The sequence below is a fragment of the Natator depressus genome, chromosome 7 (assembly GCF_965152275.1).
Source record: "Natator depressus isolate rNatDep1 chromosome 7, rNatDep2.hap1, whole genome shotgun sequence".
Taxonomy (NCBI): domain Eukaryota; kingdom Metazoa; phylum Chordata; order Testudines; family Cheloniidae; genus Natator; species Natator depressus.
The window spans coordinates 37,165,554-37,189,972 of NC_134240.1; the positions used below are offsets into that span (position 1 = coordinate 37,165,554).

General features: G+C 40.4%; 1 protein-coding gene across 7 annotated transcripts; it reads right to left on the reverse strand.

The window, feature by feature from the left end:
* Positions 1 to 75: 75 nt before the first annotated feature.
* Positions 76 to 22,588, reverse strand: TSEN2 (tRNA splicing endonuclease subunit 2). Of its 7 annotated transcripts, none has more exons than XM_074958139.1 (12): positions 22,477 to 22,588; positions 20,364 to 20,571; positions 19,222 to 19,303; positions 19,045 to 19,081; positions 9,534 to 10,074; positions 9,205 to 9,282; positions 8,572 to 8,622; positions 7,664 to 7,802; positions 6,467 to 6,503; positions 5,353 to 5,464; positions 2,403 to 2,492; positions 76 to 2,037 (listed from the first exon to the last, which is right to left on the reverse strand). In XM_074958139.1, the coding sequence occupies exons 2-12, from the start codon at positions 20,550 to 20,552 to the stop codon at positions 1,978 to 1,980; spliced, it is 1,416 nt and encodes a 471-aa protein (XP_074814240.1). In that variant the 5' UTR covers positions 20,553 to 20,571; positions 22,477 to 22,588; the 3' UTR covers positions 76 to 1,977. The 7 variants fall into 7 exon arrangements, with proteins under 7 accessions (XP_074814240.1, XP_074814241.1, XP_074814239.1 ...); XM_074958140.1 differs by having other exon boundaries at positions 22,493 to 22,564; XM_074958138.1 differs by lacking the exon at positions 22,477 to 22,588 and adding an exon at positions 22,106 to 22,238.
* Between the last annotated feature and the right edge of the window lie 1,831 nt (positions 22,589 to 24,419).

A 24,419-nucleotide genomic window follows, 5' to 3' on the forward strand; every position in this document is an offset into this window, starting at 1 on the left:
TGTATAAATGGTAGAATAAGTATAAAAAACAACAACATTCTTTAACTTCTTACACCACACAGTTCCATTTATTTCTTAATGTCATAAATGCCTTCTGCCATTGTTTACTATATTTTAAAATTGAATTTAACATCAAGCACTCCAAAAATGAAAAATAAGAACACTGCAAGAGAAGTTCTCATTAGGGTGAAATTCACCCCTGTTCAGAGGGTAAGCACAAACCCCCTCTGTACTACTTAATCCATATTTTGAGAATTCAAATGGAACTTAAATAGTGCTGGGCCTTGAGATGTGTTTCTGCTCAAGGGTGAATTTCTGATTGGCTCAGAACAAGGACCTTCTGTGCTTTTATCAATCGGAATACACTTTGTGAATGAAAATATATGGCAAGTTTTGGTCTCCCTGGTTATGCACTTCTAAAGGAAATAATTTGGTGCAATAGCATTGAAAATATTAAGTATGGTCTGCTCTTTGAAAAAAAAAAATACCTTGATATCTACTTTCTATAAATACCTTGACATTCAGCTTGAAGAGAGAGAAGCCATTATCCAGCCACAACATTTCCAATTACAGTACAGACGCTACAGAGGGAAAACACAAACATTAGAATATTTTTCCCTTTTTTCAATTTTATACATAGTGTAATCTACAATGAAATGGTGCTTTATATTGCTACATTGCTGAAACAGAAGAAGATATGGCTGGATTACACTGTGTTGACTATCCCTTGCTGGCAGATGATTCCTTGAGGACCATTACCAGCTGGCAGAGTTTAGATCAACTCTTGCTTCTGCTGAGCTCAGGGTAGAACTGGCCAAAGAATCAAGGAGCCCCTGCTGTGCTGAATGGAAACAGTGTAGAAAAGAATAGGTCACAGTGTGTAAAGCAACATCCACTAAAACCAGTTCAATTGGCTAACCAGGTTATCTTCTATGACTAATGACACCTGCAGTGCTACCAAAGGGGACACTTTTGATAACTTACCTTCATGACATTTCATATTATGGAATACTTTTAATGCCAAATCACAGTGACAAGCGTAAAAGTAGCAGGCTGCCCAGCATTCAGTTTTATTTATGTTAAATACAGCAATAATTGGAATTTCAGCTGTGCTTTGAGAAATTTCAACCTAAGTCAAAGTTAAACTAGATTTTAGATTACCAACCATACCAATGAACTTGGGTATCATCTCTCTCCCCTTCCCTCTATTTGACATAATCAGAACTGCTTGCTTTGTGTCATATAGGCCCTATGCTGTTTATATAAAGGTACTTATTTGGCTGCCCTATTAAAATAGTATCTGTCTCAGTCTTCACTGTAGTTATCTCCACAACCCCTCTTTGGAGTTGGGAAGTGATATTATTCTCATTTTACTGAGGCACAGTGAGACTACATGACATGCTTAAGATCACACAGGAAGTCTGGGACCTGAATCCTAGTCTCCCAAATCCTAAACTAGTGGGCGATCCTTCCTCTCCCTGGTAACGCTGCTAACAAAGATTTAGTTCGATCAGCAAAGGCTTGTGCTTTCAGAGCAGGGACAGAAGAGTTTATGTAGTGGCTGTGAGGCACCAAATGGCCATAGCATGCAGTCTAGTGATCAGTGTGAAGTCCTAGATGCGTGTGGATTTGTTACATATTATACTGTTAGCAATCAATGCAGTGCAGTTAGTTTTGCTAGCAACACTTTTAGAAGTTCTATAGGAATACAAATGTATGCTGGATTGGAAGAGATTACTTTAATTTTTTTTCACATGGACAAATACAGTTATCCATTTTGTTTTTTTGGTACAACCTTCTCTGATAGTACACACCAAACTCCATGTTCAGTACAATTTTAAACAGCATTCAGACATGCATTCAGAATATTTTAAACAGGAATATGGCTCAGCTCAGCCATATAAAGATTAGATTTTTCTCAACCTAATTTGCTTATAATATTTGCTCCTTTAACACTGGATTTCTTGGTCCATCTTATTATAGTTCATCTTGTTCACTGCGCTCCCGGGAAGAGACCCAACGATTTACAATCAGTTCCTGAAAGAGAAACATGGACTATTATAAGAGCAAAAATAAATAAAAGCTTCCCCCCCTCCCTCCTGTCATGCCAATCATAACTCGGTAGCAGCAATTCTTGATGCCCCAACCTACATTTAAAGATTAACTTTGAGACCAGCTACCTCTGTGCTAGGCCTGCCCTCCAATGAATTTCTACCAACTCTGGGGTGCAACAGAATCTACGATGCTCAACATCACGGTCTTGTGCTCTCCAGAATTTGAAACATGCCAGAGAGAAAGCAAAAATTAAAGTGTGCTGCTATGTTAGGGAGCTGGAGTCTTCAACTGCCTCAAAGGATTGCTCAGCTAGCAAAGATGAAGAAATAATTCAGAGCACAACTTACTTGAACTTTAATTCTTTTTAGACAGTCTGGAGATGACATTTCTTTCTCAGTCATATCACACGGTCTAATCAAGTAGCATAACATAAGTTCCTGTTGACAAATAAATACATGAATATTCCTTATGTGAGACAAATGTACAAGCTTCAATTGATTTTTTGAAACTGGTTTTAAATTAGAATCTCAGGTGTTTAGTTCGAACAACAGATCTCATCTCTTAGGCAAATTAAGAGGTATATACACTTGTATAAGACTTGTTAATGGGAACTAGATAAACACACCCATTTGCATATCTGCCTTGAGGCAGACATTAACACTCATGTGACACCTGGATACCCTAACCTCGCCATGGAGCCGTTGCTGCGAGCGATCTCCAATGGCGCAGATGGCTTCAACCTCCACGTTGAGAGGCTGAAGCCATGGTGAGAGGGTGAGCGTCCTGGCTTACGCGGATGACCTGGTCCTGACCGCGAATGACCCAGAGAACCTCCAACGTATGCTAGATGCCACCAGTTGAGCTGCCGATTGGATGGGGTTCCGCTTCAATGCAAAGAAGTGCACATCTCTCCACATCGACGGCAGCAAAAGGGACTTGGTGCAGATGACAGGGTTCCAGATCCAGGGCGAGCCCGTCATCCCCCTGGCAGAGGGGCAGGCATACCAGCACCTTGGCACACCGATGGGTTTCCATGTCTGGCAGACACCTGAGGACACCATCCAGGAGATCTTGCAGGATACCGCCAAGATCGACGCCTCCCTGCTAGCACTGTGGCAGAAGATAAACATCCTGAACGCCTTCCTGATCCCCCGCATCTCGTTCGTCCTAAGGGGATCCGCCATGGCGAAGGTACCCCTCAACAAGGCAGACAGGATCGTCTGGCAGCTGGTGAAGAAGTGGCTGTTCCTTCCCCAGAGAGCCAGGAACAAGCTGGTCTATATCGCTCACAGACATGGCAGTGCCAATGTCCCCCGCATGGGTGACCTATGTGACATCGCAGTGTTCACCCATGCCTTCCGCCTGCTGACGTGTCCTGACGCCATGGTAAGGAACATTGCAGCAAATGCCCTCCATGACGCAACAAAGAAGCGGATCGGCAGAGCCCCCTCCAACCAAGACACTGCCAGCTTCCTGAGCGGTCCCTGGATGGCGAATTCGGACAGGACGGTGGCGACATCGCTTCACTTTGGTCCCGTGCTCGCAATGCCACGCGTCGCCTGGGGAAGCGCATCGTCTGCTGCTGGGAGTGGTGCTAGGAGCACCATGAGCTGGGAGTCCTGGTGCCGCAGATCAGGTCCGACGACAACACCATCGTCACCCCGAGCGCCAGGGGCATGCTGGAGAGGACCCTGAAGGCAGCCATCCACTCGCTGTACATGGAAACCCTGAAGCGTAAACCGAACCGGGTAAAGCCTTCGAACTGACCAGCAAATGGGACGCCAGCAACCACTTCCTCGCCGGGGGTGGCTTCACCCGTTTCGCCGACTGGCAGTTCATCCACCACGCCTGACTCAACTGCGTCCCGCTCAACGGAGCCATCCGCCACGGGAAACGAGACAAGCGTTGCAGGAAGTGCGGCTACTCCAACGAGACCCTGCCCCATGTCCTGTGCAGCTGCAAGCCCCACTCCAGAGCCTGGCAGCTGCGCCACAACGCCATCCAGAACCGCCTAGTGAAAGCCATCGCACCGCGCCTGGGGGAGGTCGCCGTGAACTGCGCCATCCCCGGTACTGACAGCCTGTTGCAACCTGACGTGGTAGTCACCGATGAGGCCCAGAAAAAGATCATCCTCGTCGACATCACGGTCTCCTTCGAGAACAGGACACCGGCCTTCTGCGAATCCTGAGCTCATAAGCTGGAAAAATACGCCCCCCTGGCCAACACCCTGAGAGCGAAGGGCTATGAGGTGCAGATGGATGCCCTGATCGTTGGAGCCCTGGACGCTTGGGACCCCTGCAACAAGCATGTGCTGTGGACCTGTGGGATCGGTCGACACTACGCACAGCTCATGCGGCGCCTCATGGTCTCGGACACCATCCGATGGTCCAGGGACATCTACATCGAACACATCACCGGCCACCGACAGTACCAGGAGGTGTGAGCCAGTACGACATCGTGCATCAACTATGGGAAAGGGACTGAGAGACTTTCCATTGGACCATATGAACTGGAACCATAAACTCACTGAACATTAAATCCCACACCAAATGAGGGTAGATCCATCCTCATCATCGTATCCACTCATTATACTCCACACCTGAACATAGCCATTATATGGACAACATACCCCCATAGCTCAATGCCTGTACTTTGACCCGTTAAACTTTTACCCCCAATCGGGGAGATTGCAGATTATGTATTCCTTACGCCACCCGCTCCTAAACCGAATTTCGCACCCCTTGATAATCTGTACCTTATTCCCTGATAACCAGAAACTTCTATGCTTAAACTCTGTACCATTTTCTTTTTACTTCAACATTATCTTAATGAAATTATCTATATAGACAGGTCATACAGAACTGGTAACCTTTTAGAAGTTTGCACGTCCAAAATACTTTCCTATTTGGGCAGGTGAGTGGAGGTGGAAGGAAGTTTGCAAGTGCTGAGTTGGAAAGGAATGTCAGTCCGGGACTTCCCCATTCTGCACCCCTTTGTTTCCCCCCATAACTTTCAAAGAGCCTGCACAGATGTGACCCTCCTGCTCCAACCAAGGAAACCTGCATATGGATCCCTTAGAACCCATCAACATTGCTACAAATATTGGCCAGGAAAGGATGTATTCAAACACCACTACAGTGTGCTGCACCCCAACCTAAATATGAAGCAATCATGCTCAAAACCCAAATTCTGATCCAAGTCCAGTATTGCTTTTCCACAAGAAATCTTCAAGCTAAACTATTACATTTACCAGTTAAAACTATTTCTAGATGCAGAATCAATATCTTATGCTGTTACCTTAGAAACATTCATTGTTGTTCTGTTCAAGCCAGACAAAGACATCCAGTTGAGCGGTCTGCACAGTGACCCTACAAAGTTATCATTAACCAGTTCAGCAATGACCGAGTAACTGGAAAATAAACCCAAAGAATAGTTTGCAAAGAGAAAATTATGGTCACTTAAAAATCCTGTAATTTAAAAACTTCAGCCTGAGAATATTTGGCTATTGTGACCGTCATAGCCAAACAACAAACCTGTAGGCTGCAGACAAGCCATAAGACTTGCATCAGTTTCTACTAGACAAGGAGGAAGTGGTGAATGCAGTACTTAATTTGTGCCAGGCCTTGCCAGGGCTGAGCCTGGCACCTCTAGGCTTGGAGCTTCATAGCACTGGCACCTCTGGGCTTGCCACGTCAGTTATGGAAGTAAAAAATTTGTTTGTGCCCTGGCACCTAATTGCTTGAGCCCCGTTACCTCTTTCATTACAAATTAAGCACTTATAGAGAAGGTAAATGGTGGATGCAGTGAATGATAGTTCCTCTCCCCACTGCTCCTACCTCACCCCACCATCCTGCTCCTCTTCTTTCAACAGTGTTCTCTTGAGAGCGGCCATCTTTCATTCACACCCCAATAACTAAATTTGATTGGCAGAGGAATGGAGATCACTTATGGGCTTTTTTCCTAGGTTACCCCCAAAATTACCTAAATCATCCATAATACAAAAGATACAGTATTACAAAAATCAGATTATTTCTCTGATTCCAATCAGCACATATGACATCTAGAAAGGCCCAGGGAGGCATTCTGAGGTCTTCAATTATATTCTTAAATATCTGTATATGAACTTACTCTCAAACTTCGTTTTGTGCTTCTAGTAAAGTGACATGTTGATTCAAAAATTTTGAATATCATGCATGGTTAACCTTTCTGGTTAGAAAAATTTATTTTGGGTATAGAAGGTACAAGGCAGGAAAATCATACTTTTAATTAGGAGAAATATATCCCAGTAAAAAGGGGGTGGGGGAAGAGAGAAAATTATATTCATTCATATGAAACAAAAATAGAAGTTAAATCACACTAGTCAAATGCAGAGTAAGTGTTTTATAGTCAGAATATAAAGTGAATGCCAAACCTTGCATGGTAAAAGGGGGGACCTTTTCGATATAGCACTGCAACAACAAAGAAATACCGTATTAGCCAGAGAAACATGAATTCCCAATTTTGGATCTCAGTATCAGAGATCAGAATCCTTATAAATAACTAACAATCATACCCATTACATAAACAAGCTATTGCAGAATCAGAGGAGCAAGGCTGAACCCTTTCAACAAGCTCCAGCTGATCCTATGTAACTGCATGGCACATGTCAAAAGCCGGTGCTGTATAAAGCGGACAGGAAACAAAATTCACACCAGAAAGTAAACTGCCGAAGAACAAGCTCAAATAAACTCAGGTAGGCAACCAATATCATCAACATTTCACCTATTATAATGATTATTTTAGTGGACAGTGAAGAAACTGCATTCAGGCACAACTTCTATACCATAAGGATTGTGTGTTAACTCCCAGTGCGCACACAAAAACGTTCCTTGAGAGTCTTATAGTAGTTTCATCTGAATGAAAAGAAGCATTCTGCTATTTTATACAGACATGCTTTTCTTCATGGTTTGCCATCATTTTACAATTTTCTATTAGAGGATAAAATTATACTATCACTCATTTCAATCTACAAAACTAATCAAGAAATTATTACTTAACAATTCTTAAGCTATTTACTACAGAAGTATGGACACTACTGAATATGTCCATTTGGGAAGAAATCTTAACAAAACAAATATAAGTGATCTGAGTAACAACTTCACTTTATTCTCTAATCCAACTCCTACTGAATTTGGTGGAAAGATTTCCATAGAATTCAACACAAATTGGATCAAGCTGTGAGAACAGAGAAAGCGCACTACTCCAAACGCTCATTAACTCCACTTGGGCTTCTCTGCAGAGTGGGTGGATTGGTTCATGAGATGAATTGGTTCATGAGGTGTGCAGTTCCACAGCTAAATCAAGCCTACAGGCCAAAGCTACAGGCCCTCCATGTCACTTACAGCCTGTTTTGGTACCAATGAATCCACACAGGAGCAAACCATAGCCTCTGCCTGCATTAATGCCTTATCTGCTAGCCTATAGCCTAACCAGCGTGGAGAGTCATCTTCCTCACAGGAGCTGTGGAGATCTGCTCTGCTTGTACAGCCCCAATGTCAAGTTTAAGTGGTGCACTGGCCATTAAAGATTTAGTTGCAAGCTATTCCATTTTTGAAAGGAAACTACTCACAGAGATCGGTTCCATACTTCAGTCCTACTTTGGGGACCCATCCCTTACTTCGGAAGTAGTGATATGCCATGTATGTAGTTCTAAAATTAGGTTGCACTTCACTAAAAACTTCCCATAGCTTCAAAATAGTTAAAGGTTCCTAAAAATCATAACCAAAGGCATTAGTATTATTACAGTAACATTACAACCTGCTGCTCTTACTTACAGGGAAATACCCAGGAAATGTTGCACATAAAACAGTGTCTTTAGTAGAATATTCCATTCAAGTACCAAACATCCTAATCCCAATGCAAAAAGACTACACTTGAGATAATAGCACTATGGGAGTCCATTGTCTGCAACAGAAGTCTGCTTCAATAGGGGTTTACCAATCAATACCAAACCACAAACACCACCACCACCACAAACCACCTTTGAGTTAGCAGAATTCTGCTAGGTCTCATGTTGGTAGCTCAGGACTCGAGAGCGAGAACCCTACACCGATGATATACATAAAGAAAAATAAAAGCTATTGTTTTATGAAAGACAGTGGTTACAATTCAAACTGAAAACTTTTTCACGAAAGGGAGGGACAATCCTCTACATACTTCTTCCCACATCCCCCTTTTCTCTTGTATTTCTCCCACCTACTCAACACACAACCTTTCTTCCACAGAAGGTATCTTTTTATCTGTACTTTGTTGCTAAATAAAAAGCACTGCACAAATATTCTTATATCTACACAAATAGAAACACAACTAAGGAGAAAATTTCCAAACCCCTCTAGTTGGTAGTTGCTGCCTTTGAGATTAGCAGCATGTGATTCTGTCATAGTAGTTGGAAGTTTGAGACAGTGATCTAGATCCAAGTCAACAGTATTTTGCATCTTTCAGAGCAAAAGTTGCAGATAACCAAATGTAACATCTTACCTCATTATAATAAATAGTCAAACATCCTAGAGCATAGACCAAGAAAAATGCCTAAAAACATAAAAAGAGTAAGTTAAAATACACTGTCTGTATCACATGAAGACCTGTAGTTATAAGATTTACATGTTACAACAAACTCTAGAATTATCGCATAAAAGAAGTTTGAAAGCCACCAAAAGAGGCATTCCCAGAGAATCACCTTTGAAGTATGTCATTGTGACTTTAAAGATAAACCAGCATTATCGGAATTTTATTCACAGGAGAGCAGCATATGCAGACACTGTATTCTAATTAAAGCAGTGTTTATAGATATTTTTGGAAGAAAGAGTGGATACAGGATTTGTGTGAAAATTATAGGTCCATTCCTGCAGCCCTTACTCATGTGACTAGCCTCTCTGAGGTAAATGAAATTATTCATATGTGTAAAATCTACAGAATTGGACCCTTCAATGTCTTTCACTATTTCCATGTAATCTACAGATCATTAAAATTATTAATTTACCAAGAACAGTGCAAACATTTTGGATTTTAAAAAATCAGATCATTCTTTAAGAAAAAGAGGTATTTACTGAACAGATCAGTGCTTTGTTCTGATGTTAGAAGAAAAAGAAGTTTCACAATATTTAAACATACCTCCTCCAGACTGAGTTGCAAATATTCAAAAATCCTAAATGGATTTCTTCTGCATACTAATTTTTCCCTTTTGATTAACTAAAAGAAAAGGTATAAAAATAAAATAATAAAAAAGCAACCAAAGAAAAAGGAAATGTGTGTTGCATTCAAATGACATTTTTCAAACATCTTAGATTCCACTTTAAACTTTTCATTAAACATTTATTAGTGATTAATCTACTATATAGATGAACATTCAAATTGACAATACTGAACTCTGAAAAGAACATGCTATATTTAGTAAAATTAAATAAATTACCCATGAAAAAAAGAAAACTTGCTTGGCTTACATTTGATTCATCATTTGCTGCTTCATCTTCATGACACAATTTGCTTTCTTCTTCCTGCACCAATACATACTCATAAGCATATTCTTTCCCTTTGGCGAAGTCATGAAATACTTGGTTAGTATAGTCTTTGGCCTTGCAGCCACAGTGCACAATAAAATCATCATGTTTTTGGCAATGTGCTTCAACTATAGCTTTAGTATCCAATGTATACAGTTCCTCAGAGCCATAGTTGGCCGATGGATCATCGTAAGCTGAATCACCTTCCAAACAAGCTTTCTTGCAGTCTACACTCGTGTTATGACATTTAACATTTGATGCTGCTGCATCTCCATTATTTATGGCAGAATCTCTTGAAAGTTTCATTCCATCTTCTGCAGCCATTCTGCAGTAAGAGTCATCATTTTGTGCAACTTCTCCTTCCCCTTTCATAAAAGGCAGATCAAATGGCTTAGTATAATTTTCAAGAATTTTGTTAACAGAGTAGTCATCAAGTCCTTGTTCTTGCATTAGGCTTTTAGCCCACTCTAGATGACACTGGTACCTGGATAATGGAAAAACAAGAAGTGGAAGATTCTAAGGCAGAGTATTGTTCAACTAATACATGAAAACTAGGGCTGACAAGCAATTAAAACCATTGATCACAATTAATCCCATAATTAAAAAATCATCATGCTTAATCACTTGGTTAAACAATAGAATACCATTTAAATATTTGTGGATGTTCTCTACATTTTCAAATATATTGATTTCAATTACAACACAGAATATCAAGTGTACAATATTCACTTAATATTTGTAATCAAAAATAAATATATGCACTGTAAAAAAAATAGTATTTTCCAGTTCATCTCATACAAGTACTGTAGTGCAATCTTTTTATCATGAAAATTGAACTTACAAATGTAGAATTATGTACAAAAAAAACTGCATTCAAAAATAAAACAATGTAAAACTTTAGAGCCTACAAGTCCACTCAGTCCTACTTCTTGTTCAGCCAATCACTCAGACAAACAAGTTTGGTTACAATGTGCAGGAGATAATACCGCCTTCTTCTTGTTTACAGTGTCACCTGAAAATGAGAACAGGCGTTCACATGGCACTATTGTAGCCGGATGTGACTGTGCACCCCATAAGGCTTTATGGAAATATGCTTATGAATGTGTATATATATATATATATATATATATATATATATATATATATATGACATAACTGGAATATGTTTTATGCTACATATGCCATGTAACATATCTCTGTAAAGGTTATGATCTACTGAATCTATTCATCCTATTTGTATGCATGTATCATTTTTGTATTTGAAGTTATGAATATTGGCTGTGTACTTGCTTGATTTTTAAGTAGCCTTTGTAAAGCATTTGGTCAGCTTCTTGAGAAAGGAATGTGCAAATTAAGTGCCCAATCAAGAAACACTTAAACAATGGAACTTGGAAGGCTCCAATCCACATAAGAAGTCTTCCTGGAGACAGTCAAGATAGCATGTGGGCAACAGCTGCTGCCTGTAAAAACTGAGTCATGCATTGACATGTGGTTTGCCCATGTGACTCCAACACTCCATCTTGGAGCTGGACTTTGCATAGGAAAGAGAAAGTCTATTTAAGCCCATGGGAGACCCCTCCATTTTGTCTTCAGCTGGCTCACGAGATATCCTCTCCACCCCCAAGGATACCTGAAAGAAACGGGAACAAAGGACAGTAAATACAGGGGATGTGAGTGATTGCTGGACCCAAACTAGAAGGAGACTAGTCTGTAAAAGGAAGCTTACTGGAACACCTCTGAGGGTGAGGTTTTATCTGTATTCAGTTTTCTTACTGTATTAGACATAGACTTGCATGTTCTATTTTATTTTGCTTGGTAATTCACTTTGTTCTGTCTGTTACTACTTGGAACCACTTAAATCCTACGTTCTGTATTTAATAAAAATCACTTTTTACTTATTATTTAACCCAGAGTATGTATTAATACCTGGAGGGGAGAAGGGGGAAAACAGCTGTGCATCTCTCTATCAGTGTTATAGAGGGCAAATAATTTATGAGTTTACCCTGTATAAGCTCTATACAGGGTATAACAGATTTATTTGGGTTTGGACCCCACTGGGAGTTGGGCATCTGAGTGTTACAGGAACACTTCTTAAGCTGCTTTCAGTTTAAGCCTACAGCTGTTAGGGGACATGGTTCAGATCTGGGTCTGGATTTGCAGCAGGCTGGTGGGTCTGGCTTAAACCAGGCAGGGCACTGAAGTCCCAACCTGCCAGGGCAATAAAGCAGAGGCAGAAGTAGTCTTGGCATATCAGTTGCTAGCCCCCAGGAGGTTTCTGTGATCCAACCCGTCACACCGGAGTCGCAAGATATTTACGTGCCAGATGTGCTAAAGATTAATATATCCCTTCATGCTTCAATCACCATTCCAGAGGACACACGTCCATACTGATGATGGGTTCTGTTCAATAACTATCCAAAGCAGAGCGGACTAATGCATGTTCATTTTCCATCATCCGAGTCAGATGCCACCAGCAGAAGGTTGATTTTCTTTTTTGGTGGTTCGGGTTCTGTAGTTTCCACATTGGAGTGTTGCTCTTTTAAGACTTCTGAAGGGATGCTCCACACCTCGTCCCTCTCAGATTTTGGACAGCACTTCAGATTCTTAAACCTTGGGTCGAGTGCTGTAGCTATTTTTAGAAATCTCACATTGGTACCTTCTTTGCGTTTTGTCAAATCTGCAGTGAACGTGTTCTTAAAACAAACATGTCCTGGGTCATCATCCAAGGCTGCCAGAACATGAAATATATGGCAGAATGCAGGTAGAACAGAACAGGAGACATACAATTCTCCCCCAAGGAGTTCAGTCACAAATTTAATTAACACATTTTTTTAACAAGCATCATTAGCATGGAAACATGTCCTCTGGAATGGTGACCGAAGCATGAAAGGGCATATGAATGTTTAGCATATCTGGCACGAAAATACCTTGCAACGCTGGATACAAAAGTGCCACGCGAACGCCTGTTCTTACTTTCAGGTGACATTGTAAATAAGGAGGCGGCAGCAGTATCACCTATAAATGTAAACAAACTTGTTTGTCTTAACGATTGGCTGAACAAGAAGTAGGACTGAATGGACTTTAGGCTCTAAAGTTTTACATTGTTACATAACTGCACTCAAAAAAACAAAAACAAAACAAAAAAAATCTACATTTCTAAGTTACACTTTCACGATAAAGAAATTGCACTTCAGTACTTGTATGAGGTGAATTGAAAAATACTCTCTTTTGTTTATCATTTTACAGTGTAAATATTTGTAATAAAAATAATAATATAAAGTGACCACTGTACACTTGGTATTCTGTGTTGTAACAGAAATAAATATATTTGGAAATGTATTAAATATTTGTGGATTTTTTTTCTACATTTCAATTGGTATTCTATTGTTTAACAGTGTGATTAATCGCAATTAATTTTTTTTTAGTTAATCGCATGAGTTAACTGCGATCAACAGCTCTAATTAAAATCAACAATACAATATAGAAATGAATGTTAACGCTTCCATAATTCATTTTTTAATTTAAAATATGTTTTATATATCAACTGAGGGATGTTTTTGAAACTGATCCAACACACTAGTTAAAACGGAGAGTAACCAATTTATAAGACTCTTTGGTATTCTATAGTACTGTGATACTGTAGAAAACAAACAACTCAAGATCGCCATAACATTAAGCTTTCTACATATTTAAAAAATAATTACAGATTTACTTGTAGCTACACGCTGGGATCCCAAAGAGAATGTTATAGTGAGGACTGAGTGAACAACAGTGAACTTCTTAACAAGCAGTTAATAATCCTACCAGTTTGTGAATAATACAAACTTATCTAAACATGAAGCCTACCAAAAAAAAATTAGACTGAACTAATTCACCTTTTAAATCTTAGTTAAATTCTGGATTTATTTAAAGGAAAAGACTAAACAGTGTTTCAGCCCAGTGGGTTCAAATCCACTAAAAGTTAATGAAACAGGCTGACTCTGGCACAAGATTTACGGACAAATCCTCAGCTGGTGTAAACCAGTGGAGGTCCACTTACTTTAATGGAGCCAAGCTGATTTACATCAGCTGAGGATCTGGAACAAAGGAAGTCTGAAGAGCAGGCACTTCCTAATGGCTGCTATATGAAAGCTAAGCATGCTATAAAGCTTAAAGGCCCAATTCTGCAGTACTCACTCAACCAAATCTTAAAGGAAGTATTGCCTGTGAAAGAACTTCAGGATCAGGCCTTATGATTATCAACTACTGGAGTGAAGACTTTATATAAACAGTTTTCATATGTTATACCAGAAGCTAAAAGTAGAAATTAAGGATGCTGATTTAAACAGCCGGCAATAGAACACTGAAGACCAATGTCAAAATATGTCCAGAACTAGTTCTCAGCTACAAACAGAGGCTCCAGATCTTTGCAGAATTTCAGTTTCAAATCAACAACATCCGTATCTGAGGGCGCTGTGCTTTGGATATATTTAGACACAACTAATTCAGAAATGCCCTTGGAAAGGTCATTCCAAAGTAAATAAAGGGATACTATTGTAAATAGTTTATAGTTGAAGAGCGGTCTTGTAAATGTGATTTGAACACGCCATCAACAATAATATGATAAAGATCTGAAATGGTCTTTCCAAATTTAAAAAAAAAAACAAAACACAACAACTTTGTTTTACTTCTTTTTGCAGCTCTAAGGAGATGGGAACACAAGGAAGATCAGCAAGGTATTTAACTCATTTAGGAAATGTTTTTCACTCTATACATTTATATCTCCTAGGACTGTGGCATACTTCAGATTTCAAACTGTAAAATCACAGGCATTTGGTAATTCTAAGGTACTTTAAGAAGGTCTACCAAATAGCAAGTCTTAAAGTGCAAATTGCAAAAAAACTGGACATGTTCTCTTTGCTCCTTTATGATGTATAAAGAAGATCTGAAAGCCTCCCTGTTCCACTCCCATGCCCCCAAAATAAAAAGTTTCTGCTTTCTTACATTAGACACTCAGGTTTTGTCTATCATGGAAGACACTACTGCAAATGGAAAACTGGTAGGATTATGACATCACAGATAACAAGGAAGAAAAATTTGATGAAAGGATACATGATTTTTATTTAGACCGTTTAGAACTGTTGTTTTTGTGGAAAACTAAGACACTTCAGATAAAAGCCACCCCAATTCTTCAAATAAGGGCTGGGAAAAGGGTTCCAGTATACATTTCCAAATAAACCACGAAATCCGCCTGTCAGGGTTCCCCCCCACACACTCTGAACTCTGGGATGCAGATGTGGGGACCCGCATGAAAGCTTATATTCTACCAGCTTAGGTTAAAAATTCTTTTCCTTGCCCTTGGACGGTATTGTTGCCACCATCAAGTGATTTACACGAAAATTCAGGGAAGGGTCACTTGGAATCCCTATTCCCCCAAAATATCCCCCCAAGCCCATTTACCCCCTTTCCTGGGGAGGCTTGAGAATAAACTACCAACCAATTGCCTTCGCAATGTGAGCACAGACCAGCCCCTTTGTCTACGAGACACTGAAATCTATCAGGTTCTTCAAAGAAGAACTTTATTTAGAAAGAAAAAAATAAAAGAATCACACCTGCAAAATCAGGACGGAAGGTAACTTTACAGGGTAATAAAAAGATCTGAAACACATAGGATTCCCCACTGGGCTCAGCTTCACAGTTACAAAAACAGGAATAAAACCACCTCTGTAGCAAATGAAAATTCACAAGCTAAAACAAAAGATAATCTAAAGCATTTCCTTGCCCTACTTACAATTTCTATGAATTTAGATGGATTATTCCAGGTATATTTTTAGGAGATGTTGTACCTGCTTGGCTTCTCCCGCCGTCCGTAGAGGGGAACAACAAAGAGAGAACAAACAAAACCTTTCCCCACCCCCCCAAGATTTGAAAGCATCTTCTTTCCTCATTGGTCCTTCTGGTCAGGTGCCAACTAGGTTATTTGAACTACTTAACCCCTTACAGGTAAGGCGATTCAGTATAGCTGCCAAGGAGGGATTTTATGCTACCCTTCTCTCTATATTTATGACACCTCCAAAAACAAAAAACAAAAACAAAAAAAAGTTAGCTGTAGGGAGAACTCCAACTCCAGCTATTTGGCAGCCACAGGGGTAGAATTTCTGCTTTTTTTTTTTCCTTTTAACAGGCCAGCCAGCCATTAGTTAAAGACAACTATTTGAAATTTGCAAATATCTTGATCAAAGATACCAGCTCAAGTACAAATTGAAGGTCTAGGGTAAAAAAAGTGAACACGGGACTATAATTCCTAAATATAAAAAAATGCTTACTAATCTTTAAGATAAACCCAAACTAAAAGAACATCATCAACTTGAAATCTAGGGTTTTTTGTTTTTTTTATAGTTTGAAGTAATTTCAGGCGCTACATAAGAACGGCCACACAGGGTCAGACCAAAGGTCCATCTAACTCAGTATCCTGTCTTCTGATAGTGGCCAATGCCAGTGCCCCAGAGGGAATGAACAGGTAATCATAAAGTGATCCATTCTCTGTCGCTCATTCTCAGCCTCTGGCAAACAGAGGCTAGGCACACCATCCCTGCCCATCCTGGCTAATAGCCATTGATGGACCTATCCTCCATTAATTTATCTAGTTCTTTTTTGGACCCTATTATAGTCTTGGCCTTCACAACATCCTCTGCAAAAGAGTTCCACAGGTTGACTGTGCATTGTGTGAACAAATACTTCCTTTTGTTTGTTTTAAACCTGCTGCCCATTAATTTCATTTGGTGACCCCTAATTCTTGTGTTATGAGAAGGAGTAAACAACACTTCCTTGTTTACTTTCTCCACATCAGTCATGATTTTATAGACCTCTATCATATCCCCCCTCCCCCTTAGTTATCTCTTTTCCAAGCTGAAAAGTCCCAATCTTATTACTCTCTCCTCATATGGAAGCTGTTCCATACCGCTAATAATTTTTGTTGCCCTTTTCTGAACCTTTTCCAATATATCTTTTTTGAGATGGGGTGACCACATCTGCAGGCAGTATTCAAGATGTGGGTGTACCATGGATTTATATAGAGGCAATATGATATTTTCTGTCTTATTATCTATCCCTTTCTTAATGATGCCCAACATTCTGTTCGCTTTTTTGACTGCCGCTGCACATTGAGTGGATGTTTTCAGAGAACTAGCTAAAATGACTCCAAGATCTCTTTCCTGAGTGGTAACAGCTAATTTAGACCGCATCATTTTATAAGTATAGTTGGGATTATGTTTTCCAAGGTGCATCACTTTGCATTTATCAACATGAAAGACATGTGTCTCTCTGCCAATTAAGTGACTATACAATCACAGTCTTATTTTTAACACTTTTTCTCTCTCTTGCTGTTGCTATGTAAGAGATGCACACAAGCAGGAAGAAACTGACTGCCTATTTAGGGGTAACAGTGAAACTAAGGGTTGTTAAAAATAAATTTTAATCTTTTTCGATCATCATAATTTTAGTTCTTACTTGTAATAGTAGGCATAGAATTTTCAGAGAGAAGTGGAATTTTTAAACTGACAAATGTTATTTCTATAGGAGATTATTCTGATACCTAATTTAAGACAAAAGTCCCAAACTGTTATAATTATAAAGACAATTATAGTCAGCTACATAGTTTTAAAACTAACAGTGTGAGGAGTATTAGTAGTAAAATACTTTACCTCCCCAACTGAAATTTAGAGATGGCAATTAAGTAGAAAACAAAAGCACTGTAAGAACAATTAAAACCAAAACAAGTTATGCAGATGAACATGAAATTCAAATCCCTCTCTTCAAAAGGAAAGCCCTGAATCATCCAGGGCTATTTACTACAGACTGGTTTTAAATGGTTAAAAATTTTGATCAGCATATATAATGTTACTGTCATATTATATAAGATGGTTTCATACAGGGCTGTCCCTACACGGGTGTGGGGCCTGGGGTGGAAGTGACGGATTCATCTCTTCTGGGAGTGACCGCGCTGGCCAGTTGCGCTGGCCTGCGGGACGCCCTAAAGTGCAGGGCCTGGAGTGGGGGGCCCCTGGGGCAGAAGTGATGGATTTGTCTCTTCCAGGACCGATCACACCGGCCAATTGCACCGGCCCACGGGGCCCAGAGCAGTCGCCCCGATTTGCCCTACCCAAGGAACGGCTCTGGTTCCATATCTTTCATCACCAAATAAAATAGACCAACTTTTATTGTACTCTACTTGATAACCATTCAATAGCACTTACAGTACATAGCATTTTAGTCAGATGAATAAAATACTTTGAAGCGTGCTGTATATCCTGCAATAATGTTTATTCCTCCCCACCCCCAGCAACTGTTCCTCAGACATTCTTGTCAACTGCTGGAAATGGCCCACCTTGATCATCACTACAAAAGGTTCCCCCCCCCCCCCCCGCCCCGGTTCCGTTCCGTCCCGTCCCCACTCTCCTGCTGGTAATAGCTCACCTTACCTGATCACTCTCGTTACAGTGTGTATGGTAACACCCATTGTTTCATGTTCTCTGTGTATATAAATGTCCCCACTGTATTTTCCACTGAATGCATCCGATGAAGTGAGCTGTAGCTCATGAAAGGTTATGCTCAAATAAATTTGTTAGTCTCTAAGGTACCACAAGTACTCCTTTTCTTTTTACTATTGCTACTGACACCTGAAGTGGTTAATTACACTACCACAAAATAAATTAATAATGATATTATGATGTATTTCTGCAGTAGCATACATCTGATATTAGGAGGTGGGTGAAAGAACCATTTGACATGTGTTTACTTTAAATTGAAATGGTTATTATAAAAGACTACATTTTGTAATCCTGTGGGTATGAAAAACAATACAGCAACTAAATTTACGCCTCCCACTGGTTGTTTCTTAAACTAGTTGGTTGAATTTAAAACAAAAAACCCCACCAATTCCATAACTTATTTCTTGCATAATAAACAAAAATACTAAATCTGAAGTCATCATGCAGGCAAACTCAGGAAGAAGATCATGCTATGTCAGATTAAAATTATGTAAAACATTACAGTTGTATTAAGTGTTAAAGACTGTTTCTGTCCCCTCTGAATGAGCCTAATAAGCAAATAGGAAAACTATTAAAAACAGCCCCAGAATAGTCCCCCTTTTTTGTTGCAGAAGTATAAAGGTTTCCTTCTACGTTCACATAATCATGAATCAGTTGCTCATATTATAGTGAATACACACTTGGCTCTAACCCGCACTGCTTACTCAAGCAAAACTCCCAATAGCTACATGGAAAAAACAATGCTAGGATGTTATCTAATATTTTATCTGTCTTCAATATGATTTAGGAACTGGAAACAAGGAAGAGAAACAAAACTATGTGAATCAGCCTTTTTACAAGCCAGTTTGGGAACTATTGGGCTAAAACATGAAGCAGAATGAACTGTTACTGTACAAACTTAGGATGAAGTAGGAAAGTTGCCTTACTTTTTTGATGAGAGTATGGGCATGTTTATCTTGACATCTGCATTAAAAGAGAAAATGTTATTTACAAGTGTTTTGGCAATGCAACGATCTACATGCATGGATCTGCAATTAATAATTAGGACAAACCAAGTGGATATTACTAAAACTGTCAAGAGAGTGGAAAGTAGTATGATTTACCTTGCCACTTAGCAACCAATAAAGGGTCTGAAATATTGTATTCTGGTCTGCTTCTCGAAAGAATACCTTTTCCAAAATAGCCCTGCAGGTGCAGGGAAAAAAAAGTTGATCAGAATTATTGATACAAAAAATAGAAAGGAATATCTATCCAAAGATCTAGATGCCCCTATCATAAATTACAAAAAACACCATTAGATCAACCACCAAACTCACGCACCCCAAAACATGCGAATTCTCTCAAAGGCCCACCTCTGCAGCAGCCCATGTAAACGTCTTGCAGTATGTTGCGAAGGTCAATAGATATGGGCTATTTCAGAACAGGAGTGAAAATCTGTTGCAAAGCTTAGTGTCCCCTCACAGAGAATGCACTACCACCAGCACCCTCTCTTTTAAACTGAGAGGTAGTCAGCTTGAGTGCCACTGCCAATTTCATCTGTGGTATTATGACACAAGGATAGAGGCGATCTTTCAAGTAGTGAGGTGCCAAATGATTTGTGGCTTTATGCATCAAACCCAGCACCTTAAATTCAATTCAGAAGCCAAGAGGTATTCACAGCATATCACGGAGTACCAGTGACATGTGCGGCCATGTAATGGCCACGCTGCTGCATTCTGAGCCAGCTTAAGTTTCCTGACTGATCTAAGGTTTGTTATTTAACGTCTAACAATTAATCCAATATTAGGCATGTAGAGTTGAGATTAAAAAAATGTTTTCTTTATTAATCCTAAACATTTGCATAAGCATAAAACTTTAATAGTTTTTTAATCAAGATGCTATTAATAATTTTTAGAATATATTCTTTTTATACTGATGACTAAGTGAGGTTCAAAGAACAGGCAAGTCCTTGAATGATATTCAATTACTATAAATCCTATTGACCTTATTATTCTATTACCTTATTATTGACCTTATCATTGGGCATTAGGAATAAAAAATTATCTTTATTGCTAGTTTTATGACTTCTGATGCTGTATTACCATTTTGCTCTAAAAATTTTTTTTTTCAGGTTAGGAATAACATGCTTATAAATTTCATATGGAACACAGATCAAACTACGCTAGAGAACGTTGTGTACGGAGAACGTTAGCGATACCACAAATAGCATGCATTGAACATAGAGAATTCAACCATGGAATGTCACCTTGCTATACAGCTGTTCTATGTCTTCGGGGTTCCTCACAATTACATTGTTGTTAATAACTTCAGCCTGGTATATCTTGAAATCCTTCCCACAGATGTCTTCCTGGGAGGCAGGAATAGGGAATGGCGAATCATATGACTCAAACACTCTTCTTTTCCTTCTTGGGGCATGGAAAACTGCTTCTGCCATTTCCCAATAGTAACTTTCCCTATACAATGATAAGGTAAAGACAAAGAGCAGAAAGAGACATTTTTAATATTTTAGAAGCTGCTTTATTTTACATACCTGGACATCATTTCCTGCATTGCAAATCAGCAATAAAACCCAGGTCTCCCAACTCCCATTCTCTAATCACTACATGATACACCAAGAATTATTTCTTTAACAAGTTATTCTCATTTTCTGTATTGCAGTTGGACCTAAAGGCTAGGTCCCATTGTGCTATCCATTGTACAAACATACAGCAAAGAACCAGTCCCTATTGAAAAGGGTTTACAATCTAAGTTTAAGAAGAGATACAACAGGTGGATACGACAGACAGGGTAGCACAAGGTAACAGTAAGACAATTACAATGAAAAGGAGTACTTGTGGCACCTTAGAGACTAACAAGTACTCTTTTCCTTTTTGCAGATACAGACTAACACGGCTGCTACTCTGAAACAGTTACAATGAGCACCAGTCCCAGCAAACTGCTTAACTATTGTTAAGTGTTTTGTAGGCATCAGGACAGGGGTGAAAGGATTTTAAAGAGCTTTTTAAAAAGAATGTGGTGCTTTGGAGATTTTTTTTTTTTTAAACCAGAAGCTCCTTCCATGCATAAGTAGTCGTGTAGGAAATAGCACAATAGTACTCTTCAAAAATTTGACAAATGGGCAATCAACAGTGGTGTCATTGGTGGCAAATCAGAGGCTGTTGTCTACATCTCAATAGTGTAGACAAGGTAACAGGGAGGGCATTTCTATGTTGACTGTTATTATTAAAGACATGCCTACTGCCACAAACCCATCAACAATATAGCACACATAACCAAAAAGATGGGAAGGCATAGCCAAACCTTTTTTTAAAAGTGCTCTGTTCTTCCTGTGGGAGACCAGTAAACCAAATAACCAGCTAGATAACATTTGTAACACACACTGCCTTATTCTCTACTATTGGGCACCCTGATTAACTTAGGCCCGTGCAAAGTAGATGTAAAATCACAACCAGACCAGACGTCTCCTCTCCCCCCAGACTTTTAACATCTTCTTTGCATAGTACCACCCTGTGCCAGGCTCTGGGAATCAGGCACTGCCTTTCCCTACTTATCACAGGGTATGTTTACGGCAGCACGCAAATAACGAACGCAGAGGGGACAGGCCATGTCAGTGCAAGGTCCAGTCACTGTTACATTGGGACATCAGCAGCATCACCATGCTGCGCATACAGGCATCATCAGGCGGTCGTTGCAGGGGTCTCCTCTCCACAGAGCGGGGCACAGCGGAGGAGCGGGACGCCACCAAGGGAGGCCCGAGGCCTGATGTTCTAGCCCTGTGTACGCCATGCGTGCAGGCCATACACCTACTCTGAGGCGCGGGGTGACTCTCGCCGGCCCCCCTATGGCGGTGGCTGAGGCTGAGCCGTGTCACGGGCTCCCCAACGGGGGCCCCCGACGCCACAACAGCCTGTTCTTCTAGGCTAGGCGCCCTTCCGTTACCATAGCAACCACGGGGCCGTAAAACAGCGACGGCATCGCAAAACAAACCGACTAGCGGCGCGAGGGAGCCACGCGACCTCTTAGACTTAAGCCCAGCCTCTCTCAGGCCCCCGTTTCTTCTCGCGCGCACAAGCGGGGGAGCAAGCTTGGAAGTAGTTAACGCTAGCTTCCGCGCATGCGCACTTGACTGGCTTTGCGAACGGAGGAAGCTGAAAGGCAGGCCGAGAGACCACCCCCAAATTACAAAGGGGCCGCGCCCAGTGGGCCGGGCGCTGCCAAGTGAGGGGGGGTGAGGAGGAGCCTTCGTCGGTCCGCCCCACAGTTTGGGGGAAGGGGCCTTATCACCCCATCTCACGGCGGGGCGGGCCCTGACGGGACCCCAAATCCCTCGCCCCCCTTCTGCCCCGCTCCCACAGAACCTGGCTGCGACCAGACCAGCGTTCGGGTAGGAAAGGCGAAGCGGCTCGGTCGGGTAACGCCTCTCCTCATGTCCACCCGCCCACGTGTGACGTGGCTGAGGCTCAGCGCTGGTGCAGTAACGCCTAGAGGGCTGGCGCAAGCTGGCCGGTGTCTGTTGGAACAGTATTGACCGGTTGCTTTTTTCAGAGAAATAACTTGCGGATAAAACCAAACAAAAATCTCATCCAGTGACATTTTCTATACAACTGCTTCCTTCTGTGGAGACCCACTTTACATATGCTTCTGCACAGAGTTCAGTTACGCTACTGTGAACTTTGATTCGCTTATCAGATAGGCAAGAAGAAAAGGAGTACTTGTGGCACCTTAGAGACTAGCAAATTTATTTGAGCATAAGCTTTCCTGAGCTACAGCTCACTTCATTGGATGCATTTTTTTTTTTTTTTTTTTTTTTTGCAAACACAGACTAACATGGCTGCTACTCTGGCTGCTACTCTGAAATTTATCAGATAGGCTAGTGCCAAAAAAATACCTTGTTCATTTCTTCCACAGTATACAGAAAGCAATTGTTTACCCAGAAACGTGAAACTTTTTTGTTCATTCTCTGATCTCAACCATCAGCCTTATCTGTGAACTACAGCATTCTGGGAAGCAATACACAGTTGCCAACTTTCATGCAGTAAATAAGCACCCTGACTTTCACAATAAGCCAAAAAATCAAGCCAATCCCATTTCAAAACAAGGCTAAAACAAGCCAATCCCTAAGAACTCAACACTCTGTGACTAGATCGCCCAGGTGTGCAGTGTGGGACTGTGGTGGGCCTGCTGTGCACCCCTGACTCTCCCCTCCCTCCCCGCTTGCCAGGAGCCAAAGACACAACAAGTTACAAGTCCAAAACTAGCCAACAAGCAACTCACAAGCCAATTAAGCCAAAAACAAGCCCAATTTCTGCATTTTTTCCCCACAGGTTTGGCATATCTGTAGTAATATGAAAATAAGCATATATCAAAGATACCCATTGGCTTCAGAACTCCCACTTGCAACACTGCTACAAGTTACCTTTAAACCAGGAGAAGCATATACCCTTAGGTAACTATTTCACATTCTTAGGGCTTATTAGAAGAAATAGAAACTCAGCCTGGTATAAATTTCTGTAAAACTTTGCACATGTAGCATTTCCTCTTTCTCAGGGATGTGAGTCATAACATTATAAGCTAACAATGTATTCCAGTAGAGCTTTTAGTTCATTTTGGATTGCATACAAAAGAAAAACTTCTAAGATTCCACAACATTTAGTTTAATAACAAACTGAAGTTTAGTTTTGTCTCTAGCTTTCACAAACATCTCAAAGTTCTCTTATCAAATATTAGCTGTAGTCCACACCAAAATGTCATACTCCTTTAACACACCTTTTCAAAATAAAAACTCAGCCTTCTGTTATCAGGCAATATAGTCAGTGGGTGGAGGCAGGGTTGTGGTTATTTACATTAGCCAGTTCCAACTACCCTGAACTGACAGAAATTCCCATGGAAATTCTGGTTACATTAACTTTGACTGAGATATGGGACTGTTTTTGGAAACTTTAAAAAACATCTAGGGAATACTTTTAACTTTTATTAATATGTGGTATCTGAATTTAGTTTATTAAACACATAAATCAAAGTTGGCTGCTGCTTAGCTTCAACTGGTTTTCACAAGAGAAAAGAAAAAAAAAAAAAAAACACAAGGAGAGAAGCCAGTCATATCGGCCAAGTGTCAACCTTATGAGAAATCCTGGAGTCCTCAAAAATGAAGGAACGTGAGGTGAATAGTATTAGAATACAATGTATCAAAAATGAATGTGTAATTACAGAATTTATTTCAGACTTGGCAATAGCCTTGCGTTCCCAGATATTGCAAGCACATAGGTGAGGAACTGTTAAGGATCATTCACTGCTTCCCATC